Source organism: Sciurus carolinensis, chromosome 10 (assembly GCF_902686445.1).
Source record: "Sciurus carolinensis chromosome 10, mSciCar1.2, whole genome shotgun sequence".
Classification (NCBI taxonomy): Eukaryota; Metazoa; Chordata; class Mammalia; order Rodentia; family Sciuridae; genus Sciurus; species Sciurus carolinensis.
The window spans coordinates 36,686,183-36,701,260 of record NC_062222.1 but is presented as its reverse complement, the minus strand read 5'-3'; the positions used below and the strand labels follow the sequence as shown (position 1 = coordinate 36,701,260).

The following is a 15,078-nucleotide window of genomic DNA, read 5'->3' as shown; positions in this document are numbered from 1 at the left end:
GAATTTGACCACTTTTCTCAGGTGAAGCCAAATTTGAAGTTAGTGTTTTCTTGATATGCAAATGATACTTTACTTCCTAACTGTGCACCTCTGTTAGGTTGTTATTTCGTAACCTGCATATAGTATATTGGGACAACTAAGAATGCTAACTATAATCAACATTTATCTCACAAAAAATATAGAAAAATATTTGGTTTTTCAAGTTTTTTTTTCTTAATTCAATGAAAGTAAGTCCCAGTATTTTGTAAAGACTTCATCTATGATGTTGTATTTCTGACATTTTCTTTTGCATTATTTGACTATATGGACTGATATTACCTGTTTTGTTTGGATTGTACATTTTAAGCCTTAAACCGTATTGCTGCATATTATTTTTTAAATATCGGGTATCTTCTTGGCAGTGTATGATATTCCTGATTTGGTGTTGGATTTTTGGCATTAGGGAAACACTTGTATATTTGTTTTTAGTAGATAGCACCAATATCATTTTTATCTGCATCAGGAAGTGAAGGGTCACAATTTTTTAATGTAATTTATAAACTTATCAGTTTAAACATTAAATGATTTAAATTATTGTTTTCCTACTATTAAATTTCTTTTAACAAGGAAGTACAGATGATGTTTTGCTATAGAAAAGATTAACTAGTAAACAACTGACCTCATTTTGTCTTCTATGGAGTAAGATCAGTTTCCACTTGGATGCAGAAGTGGCTTTCTCAAACACCTCAGGAGTATTCTTAAGTATCATTGGCAGTCTCCTCCAGCCATTAGCACATTATCTTGAGAATCTACATCATTAGTTTAAATTAGGTTCACTTAATTAGCCAGCTGGTACTTTCCTTGTCGGACTGATAAACAAGCTGTGCTTCACTGTTCCTTCATGTCAAGTCTCAACCTGATTCTGTGTATCATTGGTTTTTATTACCAATATTTCATCTTTAAAAAATTGATAAAACTGGTCCACAACCTCTGTACTATGTATTTTACAATTTTTGTATTTGTTACACTCCCTCAAGATATATTGATTAGTTTGTACAACTGTACAAACATAGGAATTATAAACAAAATTAATATTTACAGATCAGGAGAGATATAAATAAATATCAACCAATAAGTAAGATCTCCTAGTACCTGTATATTGTGTCCTTATACAATGCTTTAAAAATTATTATTATTTTAACAAACAAGTAAAAACCTTACTTTTTATCATTACACTTTGTAGTTTGCTTCAACCCATTTTTACCAAAAAGGAAAAAGAATAAGAGGTTGTTTCATTATGGTAATATAACATTCTCAAAATAGGTTTGCATGGGAAATTAAAAAATTTGGATTCTAGAACCTGAATGTATAGATCAATAGTCTCAATTATAATAACAAAATATTGCTATTTAAAAGATATTTCAGAAAATATTTATTAATTCAATAGAACAAGAGATGATGAATGGGAGCCTGATGATCTGAATATCATCAAATCAAGTAAAGGAGTAGTTTTCACACAAACTATTTTTATGTTTTTATGATAGGGGAAATTTACAACATATAGTAGTATCTGAATATTTTATTTAAATCTGAGAGATTCATTCAATAGTTCAAAACCGATCCCTTCATTTCTATTGTAATGGGGGTGCAAATCACCAGCTATAAGTAAGTTTATTTTCATAGTCTTCTTAAGACAGAGTGTGCAAATAATTTTTCTAACAAAATAATATTTATAAACAAATGTGAAGTATACTAAACCACAAATGATAATTCAATCTAGTTTATTTTAAGGTAAAGATATGCATATAGTTCATTTATATTTTCCAAGAACATATTGCTGAATACTGTTTTGTAACTAGTATCATTTTTTTTAATTAAATGAATGTTGAATGCAGAAACAAAAATATTATGCAAGCCAATGTTCTCTAAAGCAGAGCAAGTGCCACATAAGTGAGGGATAGCTTTTGTTTATATTTCTTATTATCTTAAAATGTGAAGAATAATTTCATTTTAGAAACCTTCAATATATAGATCAATCAATATTGGGGCTGAATTCATTGTTGAGTGGTCATTGTTTTACCCCAGGGCTGCAAAGCCTACAATGTGCCACTTTCTGATCCCAAAGAAAGAACTTGGAGGACTAGAAGAAGAGAGTTTAGGTTCTTTTTTTTACTTATGTCCTGCCCAGTGATGGAAGACTGGACAAAATGGAGAGCCAGCCTTTGCCTACAAACAGGGGAAAACATACACAGGAGAGATTGCATGCCAATTGTGCATATGGGTTTCTTCAAATATTTTCTGAGTATATGACCACAACCAAGGTTGTCAGGTTTTGATCCCACCTAAACATTGGAGATAAGGGAAGTGGTCAGTTTCCCTTCTCCTTTATAGCCAACACATTTTGGGAGTCCTTTCCCAAAATTTTATGTTCAATTCAGAAACATAAAGACTTCTAGTCATTGATATGTGTTAACCTCAACAGTTGTATAATATACTATGGACACAAGCACCTCAAAGGGAAAATGTGAATTTTGCAATATATAGGGATCAGGAATGGTGTCCTCAGTCTTTTGTTCACTTTTATCTGTACAAAGGGGGTAATAGTATGTACCCCCATAAAAGACTGTTATGGTGATTAAATTTTTAAAATGTGTACCTGTAAACACTAGAAAAAGTCTGGTATACAGTATAAATGTTTTGTTATATAAAATAATTATAGTGATCTTAATAAGTGAAATGTTTTGGTGTCCTATACAATTTTGTAATTTACTTTTCCAAGTTAAGTAGATTAAAGGATTAATTATAAATTATTACAACTGACTATAAATTATTATTGACCTAATCAAATATAAAAACTCTGCCATTTTAAACCTGGAATCTATTGGATGGAGATAGACAAAAAATACATATAGTAAAATAAATTATACAATATGTTAGGCAGTCGGTACAATTGGAAAAAATAAACTGGGAGAGCAAGGCCAAGAGGGACTGAGACTGAGATGCAGGAAAGTACACAGAGGTAAGCCTGGCTACAACATCACTGAATTAACATCAGTGAATTGTGTGGGCAGAATGACCTTGAGTTCTGAGCAAAGATCTGGAAGAAGCAGGCATCAAGATATCAGGAGACGGGCTGGGAAGATAGCTCAGTTGATTGAGTGCTTGCCTTACAAGCACAGGCCCTGGGTTCGATTCCCCAGCACCGCAAAAAAAAAAAAAAAAAAAAAAAAAAAAGATATCAGGAGAAGAACTGGCCGGGGAAATGCTTCCAATAGACAAAAGCACGTGTTCTGTTCAGGCTGGGTGAATGGAAAGATGTTCTAGAACATCAATGTTATAAAGTGGGAAAAATAATAGGCAAAGAGATTGGGGAAGACAGACAAGGGACTGTCACTTCAAGGCCAGATCCTCATTATAAGGACCTATGACTTATACTCTGAGGGAAATGAAGGTACTCTGTAGTGTTTTCAGTTGATGAGTGCCATAATTTGTGTCATGATTAATAGCAAACACTGACAATTTTGTTGAGAAAGACTAGGGAGTATATAGTTTGAAGTGGAAACCTGGTAATGTGATTAAAGATAACTACTCTGCTCATGAAAAAAGTAGGTAGATATAACCCTATTATTTTTGGGTGTGAGTTGTGGTCAAAAAAGAGAGAAGTAAAAAAAAAAAAAGAAGACTCTTTGAAATTCTTTCCACATAATGTGGAAAAATATTTAGATTAAAATTTGATGCAGAGGCTTGCAGGTTTTCTTTTAGCAAATATACTACTACTTAAAGTGTCAAAAATACTACTTGTCTCAAAAATACTACTTGTCTACTTCACAGAAAACAAATGTTCTGAATGTACTGACCCTTTAAATTTTAAGTTCGACAAAGCTTAGTCCTTCCAGGGAACTGAGACAGTGTGAAGGTACCCCTTTCACCCCACTTCTTGAGATCAAGTAAGAAATATTTCAAACATGTCACTCAGAGTAATAGGCATGGATTTATTAAAAGAGACATGAAAGGGGGAAGGAAAACAATCTCAAAGGAAATAATGGGTCCTTTCAGAGAGGAGAGGAACAGTATATCTCTCCTGCCCTTTAGTTTTATTGGGTCCCAGGGATGTTTTCAGAGAGTCCTGTACAATTCATCTCTTGATTTTTGACTGACAAAAAGATGACATCACACTTTGAGTCCCCACTGCCATGACAACTCTAGATCACTTTGGCCCATGCTCATAGGTTCTAATTGGAATCCTGTTCTTACAGATATCATGGTTTTAGGGAATTTTTCTTATCTCCCTGAGTTCCAGGATTTGGTAAATGTAAGGGTCACAAGAGTCCCCAACTTCAGGGTAACCTGTGTTCTTTTCTTTCTTTTTTTTTTAGAAATACATTTAACAAATTTTACATATACCCTATTGATGACAGGTCCTATAATAGAACATTAAATGATAGGTTTACCATTACAGACAAGTTTAATTTGGAGAATAGCAGTTTGATATGAACACATTTAATATACAAAGAATAATGTTTTTAAGTATGTTCTCCATGGAATAACTTTATAAATTTATCAGATGTCTCTAACTAACACATTTGAGTAATAAAAAAAAACCAAGATATCAGTGTACCAACAGTCTCTTTCCTGTGGAAGAAAAGTCCTAGAAAAATTGATGTTTGACAGTTTGTAAACATCAACATTTAATGAGTTTGACCACCTAGAGACTTGTGAGTTAATTTCAAAGACATTTTGCTTCTATTATTTTACCCAATTTAAATTGAACCTTTTGAATCACGTGAATTAAAAGTATTTGGATCCATTTTTTAAATTTAAATTTTTATGCGCACTTATATTTAACACAAAAGTAAAGACTTTGTAATGTTTATCTCCATTGCAATGTAACAGATGTTCAAAAATAACTCTAGAGTTGGATACAAAGAATTGATAAAAAATCATTAACCTAGGTATGTAGGATCAAAATTGTGAGCTCAAAAATATAGCATTTAAGAAAAACAAAAGTCCTAGAAGAAAAATGATAATGGCCATTAATTATAGCATGAGAAAATGAGAAAGAGAGAAGAGGTGAAAAGGAGAGAAAAAGTATTCTGAGTTGCAGCCTAGGAGAAATTTAAAATGGACACTTTTTTTTCCTTGGGTTTGAGACTGGTCTCTCACTGAGCATTCTGGCTTCCTCCATTTACATTTCAATGTAAGCCTTGACTGAGATCTGGATCTGAAAGGAGCTAATGGGTTCTAGCAGAAACTTGATGCCTAGGGCATTTTAACCCTTTTTACTGGTTAGTAATCAGGTTTGGATGCAGAAAATTGTGAAACATTATCTCCCACTACTTGTGGGGAATGGGTCTGCTATATCATACTCCTTACTGGGACATGCCACAGATGGTTGGGCTGGTTACTCCCTCCGCACCAGCGTATGTGGGACCTCCTGGCAGGAGGACTAGGTGGGCTGGGCCGGGAAATGGAAGCAGAAACAGCTGAGTGGAAGTTGGAGGAGGAGGAGGGATTAAGAGGGGGAGAAGAAGGAGGCGTTGGAGTTTGCAGAAGAGCATAGAAGCAAGAAGGAAGAGACTTGAAGATAAGGAATCCCTTTCCATCTGCCCCCTCGCTCATGGAAGCTGTGTGCCATTACACAAAGGAATATTGATGGCTTTATGCCGGAGGTCAGGGGAAGGTTTCCCAGGGTTGAATCTGCCAGATTGGAGGTACCAGGTCCCATGGTGGAGACTGATACAGCCAAGTCTGTGGCCAGAGCGTCCTGAGGCCAGAGTAGTCGACTAGAGTCGAGAAGGCAGCACATAGATGATGTCGTCACACAAACAGCAATGTGGGGCCAGGCAAAAGCCGAGAAGAGTTGAGGACCTGATATCAGGGTTTTTGAGTAGAGTGCTAGTTCCAGCATGAGTGCGAGATGAGCCTCAACCCTTAGAGAGAATCTCCACCATAAAATCAGGTATCCACCCGGCAGATAAGACCAACTATAGGGGCCAGCCGTAGCTATACAAGTTGTGGCTGGGGGTACCCCCACGCCTCAGCCGCCTCGAGGGCCCCAGTGACGGTCGCTTCTCAGATCAGCAGAGGGGTGTTTAAGTGGCCTAGAGTGGGGACCTGTCTAAGGGAACTCACCAATCTGAAGTCCGGTGTTGCATGCAAAAAGCTGAGCGTCCGGGTGAATGGAAGTAACCCGTGTTCTTGTTGGCATTTCATTTCGATCCTGCATTTCTCCTGCAGATAACAGGTAGTTTGTTGATGAATGTAATGCATTCTGTTCACTTAAACCAGGCAAGACTGCAGGTAAATTGTTTCTCAAAAATGACAGTTTGTGGGGGTCATTGCAGTGGAACAATTTCCCCAACCTCATGCTCCCACCATTCACTTCTGTCTATCCTCTATCAAGAGTATAATAGCAGATACCTTGTAAAATTCAATTCATGATTTATTACTTCCAAAAGCTGATGTTGTAAGTAGGAAAATATCTGCTATTTTGACTGAAAATTAGGTTAAGAAAAGATTAACATTAAGGTGGTCCTATGGAAATATTTCTATCATCGTTTTTATCATTGTTATATATTCTGTTGCTGAAAGCCATGTAAATGATCCCTCTGTTAAAAAAAAAAAGTATTATTTCATGCTTAAAAACTGGTAAGCACACTTTTTCCTAAGAATTAGCATTTTTCCTAATAAAATATGTCATATCTTTACTTTGTTCTGCATCTCTCCCCACTTTTTTGGTACTGATAAATTTTTTATAACCAAACATCAAAATAACTAAATTTAGTGGTAAACTCCTGAAATGCTGACACAGAAAATATTTAAAACTTTTGTAGATTGTTGATCAGACATTTTTCAAATTCTGAAGTTGTTTTGAAATTTTGATTGATATTTTCCTCCTCCAAGTACACATCTCTTAATTTACCTGAAGGCAATTAATCATTGACTGCCTTCTGACACCTCCTGTAAAATATCCTCATAAATTAACTTTAAAAAACAGTCTCTGTCTTCCCATTCATAAAAAAAAAAAAAAAATCATAGATTCAAGCACAAAGCATCACCTCTGTCCTTGTCCTTCATCCTGCATTATACTTCTGAGCTTTTATAGAAATTGTTCCTTGCTTTTATTTTATAAGTCACATGGAGTTATTTTAAGTGCCTTTCATCTGTAAACTCTTTAAGCAGAGACTGTGTTTATATACTTTCTCTCCTAGTTTTCATATTTTTCATTTACTAAATAAGGATATTTCTAAATCTTAAAGCATTAAAATGCTAATAGTCAAAAAGATAACTGGTTCCCTTGGGGGTATTTTTTACTGCGGGGGAGGGGGGCATTGGGAAGTGCTGGGATGGAACCCAGGACCTTGAGTATGTTAGGCAAGGGCTGTACCACTGAGCCACCCTGCTAAGCCCTAGTTTTTCTAACAGTAACATCAGTAGTTTAAGTAGTATTACCAGTAGTGCTTAGAATTCAACGAGCACAGCCTAAAGCTGGATGCACCTGTTGAATATTAAGTACTATTTACTACCTCACATGAAATTCAAAACAACCTTTTGAAGTAGATATTATTATTTTCCATTTTATTGTAGAGGAAACCAAACCAAAAAAAGTTCATTAACTTCCTAAGGTATTGTATTATTATTTTAAGAGAAGGAATTAAGATCTGCATCAACTTCTGAACATAAGCTCATAAACTGCCTCTCACTGATTTCCCATAAGGATTATATGCTTCTAGAGAGAAAACTTTATATATCCGAACTTCCATGAGTTTCTTTTCATCCTCCAAAAGAGAAAAACCCCAAAGAATGTTTTCATGTACAGGAGGTCAGTGGATCTGAGACTTTTCAGAAATTAATCAGTCCACATGAAGAGGGTCGATCCTTCATGCATAGAGAGATTCTCATTGGTGAGGAACACAGACTATCAAATTCCAGCAGTCCTGATCATTGGCTGGATGACCACTGACAAAACTGAGCTCCAACTTCTTTACCCCATTAATAAGGATTAATAATCTATGTATTGTGATATACCCATATAAAATAACACTTATGAAGTGCCTGGTGAGAAGAAAAATATCTTGTACAGTTGGCAAACTAGAGATTTTCATTAAAAAAATTCCTTGATACTTAAAATTACTTCTAGACCTTTGCTCATTTTATTACTCTGTTCTTACAAGTGAATAACAATGAGATTTCTGTTATTTTTGCTTTTGTTTACATTCAACTATTAAATCTTTAATATTTTGAAGACCTACTGATCATTCTATTTCAAAATGCATACAAAATAGCCTTTTATAATCACATCTATATCAAGTCTGACACATAAAGAAGATAATATGAAAATTCAAAGGAATCTTACTGCTTTGTCATTAGTATATGATTGATGATAGCTCTTTTGCTATATATGCATTGAAATTATTGATTAGTACATGAAGAAATCTAAATGAAACATCTGGCATTCTTTCAAATGCAATTAACAAAATACCAGGCAAACTATTCCTTAAGCAATAAAACATTTAATTACTTATATATGACCAACTCTACAGATAGTTGTCCTAGGTTTGTCTCAAGGTTAATATCATGAATTCAGTTTCCTTTTATTTTTCTTCTGCTGCATCCACAAACTGTTGGTTTCTCCTCCTTAAACTTATTTTTTCAAAGCCTCAAGATGACAGTGGAACTTAAGACCTAATAGGCTTTGATAGTAACATTCAAAGTAGACAAAGGGAAAGCATGGTGCAAGGAAGGCTCTTTCCAAGACCATCTGGATTGATGTTGCAATGTCACTCTCGTAAATCTTGTATCATATTAATCTTTACAATGCACAAACTTTAATATGCCTTGTAACTACTACTAGGCTCTGGAGAGACTGGAAAGCTTATTATCTGTCAAAGGGGAATGATGGGATTAGTCCTTGGTGTAAATTGGTTCTCACCAACACTAACATTTCTGCCCTGATGATAAATCGTCAAACTTATCATGATTTGTTAGCCAGGGGGAAAAGTGTAAGAATATCAAAACAGAAATGTTTAAATATTTTTTTCAAATATTCATTATTTCAATAATCCACAATATTGAGAATTTTAAATAAGCAAAATAAATGATAAGATCTTAGAAGAGATGTAAATCTTGATTTCCAATATTTCTATTAAATTATGAGTTTCCATATGTTCAACCACAAATTTAATTTACCTGTTTCTAACTCACTGAGAAGAGCATTTTATTGTAAATGAGAACTTGGAAAATTCTCTAGGGATACTCAACAGAACTTTGAGAATAAATGCTTTCATTATTAGATAAAATTTGTTTTATTGAATGTAATTTATTTTATATTATAAAATTAGAAAAAATAAGAATAAAAAACTACAGGAAACTATTTTTAAAATGTATTAGCTTGTAAAATAAATAACTTGAAATTAAGGTGAGTAAAATACTTTCCTGGCAGCAATTTGTTTCCTGGGAATTGTGTTTTAAGTAAATGCTTAATATAAGTATTAACAGAAAAAACACATTTACCATACCAAGTGTGGTTTAAAAAAATGCTTCTTTTTCTTTCTGTGCTTTTGAATTTCTCATTAAGAAAATTAAATTAGGTAGTCAGTTATAAAAGTTACAACCATATATCAGATTTTTGACATTTTAATATTATATATGGTCAAGTCCCATATGAAGGATAACAATGGAAAAACTCTGATATTATAAACATAGCTCTTAACCTGTATTCAACACTTGATCAAAATGAGCATATTAATTTTTTTTATCTTGCATTTCTAAATGGCTTCTTTTGGAATCACAATTTACATAGGTAATGAATGGCATAAGACTACATAAAACTGTGCAAATAATGAACAAAAATGTGTTTGAGTAAAGTATATTTCCGAATTAATCAAAGGAGGGTTAGAATATTAGACTACTGTCAAACTACATTTTTAATCTGACATCTAAATTCTTAGAATCATTCATTATATATGACCTAATTCTAAACTAATAATATAGTCTGAAAAGTTGTTCTTTTACTAACTCTTCTTTATTACAGGCAGTGAGCACAGATCCTGTCCCAGTTAAACTACACTATGACAAATCACACGATCAGGTTTGGGTCCTAAGCTGGGGCACAATGGAGAAGACTTCACCAACACTACAGGTAAGTACATGCCTGTATATTTGAGAAAACAATGATTTTAAACTTTTAGATACTTCTTTGGATATTAATGACCATTTGGCAATAATAGTCTTCCAACCTAATAATTCAGTCTCCTTTTTGTTGCGGTAACAGAATTCCAAAGACTAGGTAATTTACAAACCATAGCAGTTTATTTTGGCTCATGGTTTTTGAAGCTGGAAAGTCCAAGGACATGGTGGCAGGTTTATGGCAGAAAGTATCATATGAAGAGATAAAGCATACACATCAGAGAGAACTTGTTTATAAATAAAGTCACTCCCTCAATAACCAATTAAACCATTAATCTATGACTGGATAAGACCCATCACCTCCCAAAGTTTCCACCTCTCAACACTGCTGCATTAGGGTCCACCAAGTCTCCAACACATGAATATGAATTTTCAGAGGATACATTTAACCTGTAGCATAACCTTTTAACAATTTTAGTGGTACATGAGAGATAGTGACCAAGAGGATTACAGGGCAAGAGCCTCAGAGCCGATCACCATTTTCTCCAAAATTATGATATTTTATTATATGAGCACAGTGTAATTTTTAATTGGAGAATATGCTGTGCTACAGTGGTGAGATTTGCTTCTGCTTTGAAGTTATTTATGTGAGCACTTCACAGATATAGAAAAAAATATGCATTGATCTTGACCCTTTAGTACAATCTTTAGATTTTTGGACTTACAAGTTTAAGAGGAAGCAGAGAGGGAATTGGAAGAAATGTTTATCCTTGGAAACATGCTTTATACTGTTTCTTAAGTTACTTTGTGATTATACTTTTACCTTGAATATGCCTCTCCTTACAAGACCCTAAATCATTAACCTTCAGTCATTTTTCAATGACTTATATTGAGTGCAATAGTTTTATTTCCAGTATGTTGTCACTAACAATATTTTTGTATCTGAGTTATTGTCAGTGTTACAGTATTTAACTCACAAATGACAGGTCTCTTGAAATGAAATATTTTACTTAGCAATCATAATGATGGCTTATTTTATATTCACTAGAAATATATGACATTTGAAACATCTGAAATACAGTATTTTAGTTATCTGTTGTACAAATCAAACCATACTGAAACTTGATGTCTTAAAGAGTGACATCCCTCACAATTTTGTGACATGGCCAATTGGGAAGTTCTGCTGATATGATCTAGGAGCATTAGTGTGGCTCCAGTCAACTGAGGGTCCAAAATGGGATCACCCCATGCTTATCACAAGGTGGTGGTGCTCATTTGGGCACCTGTGTCTCCTGTATGCGATTTCTTATTCTTTAGACAAGCACAATGGTTGCAGGTGATAAGAGCAGAAGGTGCAGGTTTAGTTAAGGTTCAGTTCTCCAGAGTTCATATGAAATCACTTCTGCCACATCCTATTAATTGAAGCAAATCATATTGCCCACCCAGATTTGAGGCGATTGAGTAACACAATATCATGAAAGGCAAACCATAATATTCCTATGGATGATTGCTAAAATGACCTATCAATAGGATAAATAGGATATAGTTATTTTAGTTTTTATATTTAAGTTTATAACCTTGACAAAATAAATAAATGAGGATAATGTGCATGATTTTAACATATTTTAATTCTTTAAATTGCTTTAAAACTATTATAATTCTATTATGTTTGTTATAAAGTTTAAAAATGATTTTAAAAACAAAAATTTAAAAGTTTTTTCTCTTTTAAAAAATAAAACTACATATATTTTCAATATACTATATTTTTAAGAATCAAACCTTCCTTCTCTCCTTTGATGAAAGCTACTTGGATAGATTAACAACTTCTCAACTGCTACAGTAATTACACACAATTGCTTAAGTAAACTTCTTTAATATTGTACACACTCAAAAGGGAAAAATAGGCTCTACAGAGGTTCTAAGTAACTTCCTACACATTTATCCAGCCATCTGAAATTGTGTTCTGTATTTTTCTCTGAATGCCTAATAAAACCTTTTTCTGCTAATAGACTATTGTGAATTTTTGAAATAGTAACTGAGTGAGAGTAAAAGTTTCCACCTATAAATACAAAATAAAATGTAGAAATTGAGAAGTACCATTAAAATAGTACATATAGGAAGAGTTATTTATGTAAAGTTTCATAGATGGATAGATAAAAAGTAGGTAAGATGAACACACAGAACATATTCTCTGAAACAGAGAAATAGTTTTATTTCAAGTAGTGTGTTAGTGTTTATTTCCCAGCTATGTCAACATTAGCAATGTGTTGAGAGAAGGATGTTACCCTGTACATGCAGTATAGTTGTATCACAAGAGAAGGACCCTAGAATTATATCTCTGAGTTTTGCTGGGGCTGCTGACATAGGATAAAGATCATTACTCTGGAATGCATATAAATCTTCTCCTGGGATGGGTTATTCAGTACCCTAGAATGTCAGTAATTGGCTTAAATGAGATAAATCTCTAATCTTTCAGGAGCAATTTGCCACCACTAACCTCCCAAGCATTTGTGTTATACGATTATCCTTTAGCCAAATTTGCCAGTTCCTTTGTTCAGAAAAAACTGACTCTGCAGAAATGTCAAAATATACATGAATAATTGTCTTCCAACAGCATTATCAGAAAACATTCACAGAGGAAATAGAATATATTTGAAAGGGGAAACAAGTAGTCCTATGGAGAAATTGAATTCACGAAATCAAAAACATGGGTATCCCCTCATTTTGACTCTAGTGTTCTTTTGTGATATTGTTAATGGACTAAGAAAGGAGATTGATGCTAGGACTAGGAGAGACCTTGTTTTACCCTAATACAGCTTATCTTTTAATGGTACCTACTAACTCAGGAAGGTACAAAAGTATTATCTCAATTATGGTGGATAATTTTGGTTGGGTAGGACTATGTGATCAGAGGTACTGTGAATGAAAATACTGAAGGTAGGCAGTTTCTCTCAGCTTGGAATACTCAGTGAAAACAGTAGATATCCTGCCAAAGTCCTTGTGAAAACAATATGTGTGAAGCAAAATTTTTAATTTCTAAGTCAACAGTTTAAATATAGTGATCCTTTCTTTAATGGACTCTATAAGTTTAAGAGTGATGAAAGAAGATTCTTTGATTAAGAGTTTAATTGATTATTTTTCATTTATAGGAAAGAAAGTTAGAAAAGATTGTTTTATGATTTTTGAAAGTTAAAATGTTTCATATGATTTTGGAGTTTTCATGCTTTTATTGACAGTTTTGTTCCTATGGAAAGGAATTTGTCCTAATATCTGATTTATAGTACTTGTATGCTTGCTTTCATTTTTCTTATAGTAGCAAAGTTAACATTTTTATGAAGTAGAAATTGCTTATGTGTATATATACAATCATATATCTCTTAACGATGGTCATACGTTTTGAGAACTACATAGTTAGGTTGATTTCTTCTTCATTCACACATTATAGAATATACTTACAGAAACTAAAATGGCTACAATGTTATTATGCAATTTAATCTTAAGGGACTGTCCTTGTATTTGCAGCCTGTCGTTGATTGAAATGGCGTTATATATTACATGACTGTATTTTGTATTTAAGCAGAAATTGCTCAAGACAAATATCTGCACCTTTTTTCCCCCACTTCTTTATAAGAACAAAATTTCCATATTGAAAATTAGAAAAACAATCAATTTCAATTTGCCTTAACAATATGCTAATTTTGAGGAGAGCATTAAAGATTCTATGCAAACAAATATCAGAAAAATGTATTTAATCTGCATACATCATTAAACCTCATAGTATTAAGAAAATGTATTTCCCAGGTCTAAACATGGTGTAATCTGTTTAGGTAATAACCCTGGCCAGTGGGAATGTGCCTCACCACACCATCCACACCCAGCCAGTGGGAAAACAGTTTGACAGAGTGGATGATTTTTTCATTCCCACCACAACACTCATTATCACCCATATGAGGTAAGTGCTAAGTTAAGTGATCAACATTTTAAGATTTCCAATTTTAAGTCACAAGAAATTATTTTACAAATTAATTATAAATTATGCACAACTGGACATGCTTTGAGTTTGTTATATCAGCTTGATGAAATTCTATTTACCAACATTGAATTTCATGTCCTGTGTTCCTTTTCATGCCTAAGAAATGAATTTATAAATGTAGTTGTATTTTGTTATTCTTATCAATTAAAAAGCTAATATTTTCCATATTGCCCTTAGAATTCTTAGGCTCTTACAAAATACTGGCATTTCCTGAAAAAAGATAAATACTTTAAGTGATACAATCACTTCTTAAATGAAGAGTTAAATCAAATTGATTTGAACTTGGTATTATGAAACAGTTACAGTCATAGAAAATATTCAATGTATTTTTAGAATAATCTTCAATTAATATATAAAAAGTACAGTAAGTTGATATGAAAAGTTTATGGACTGCTCTTTGATAAGACATATCAGTGCTTTCTATCTTTCCACATATTGACAAGAAGAGAAAAAAATAATATTAACCTCTAATGATATCACCCCAAGTCTTCACAGTAGTATTCAAATGTTCGAAGAGGGAGAGTGAGGGTATACTCTTTGCATGCATTCATTAGGTACAAGTGTGATTCTGTGTTCATTTATTTAGTTGGCACATTGTCAGATCCTTGTATTTCTTTAGACTCTACATGATACAATATAGCTGGAGTTGGACCTAATATTAATTAGAAAAACATCCAAATAATATGAACAAATAAAAGACACAATTTTAATTATTTATATATACTATAAAAAGATTTAACGTTATGCTTGAGGATTTTTAAATATCTTTATTCCTTTCAGGAATGAGCATTGAAATATGTGTGTGTTACCTTTTTTATAAGTATTTAATTTAATGAGGATAAAAAATGAAATTATATCAATCCTACTTGTACAAAGAATCTAATTTTAGTTAACAAGGATAATCATCAAATTCCCTATTGCTGCTCAAAGTAATTATC

At 33.2% G+C, this 15,078-nt stretch overlaps 1 protein-coding gene across 2 annotated transcripts in view; it reads left to right on the top strand.

Moving 5' to 3' along the window:
* Nucleotides 1–15,078, top strand: part of Fstl5 (follistatin like 5) — a 776,424-nt gene that overhangs the window by 714,846 nt on the left and 46,500 nt on the right. For both annotated transcript variants that reach the window (XM_047567007.1, XM_047567006.1), the window contains exons 14-15: nt 10,013–10,120; nt 13,935–14,059. In XM_047567007.1, coding sequence (XP_047422963.1) covers nt 10,013–10,120; nt 13,935–14,059 — 233 coding nt within the window. The remainder of the gene's footprint in view (nt 1–10,012; nt 10,121–13,934; nt 14,060–15,078) is intronic.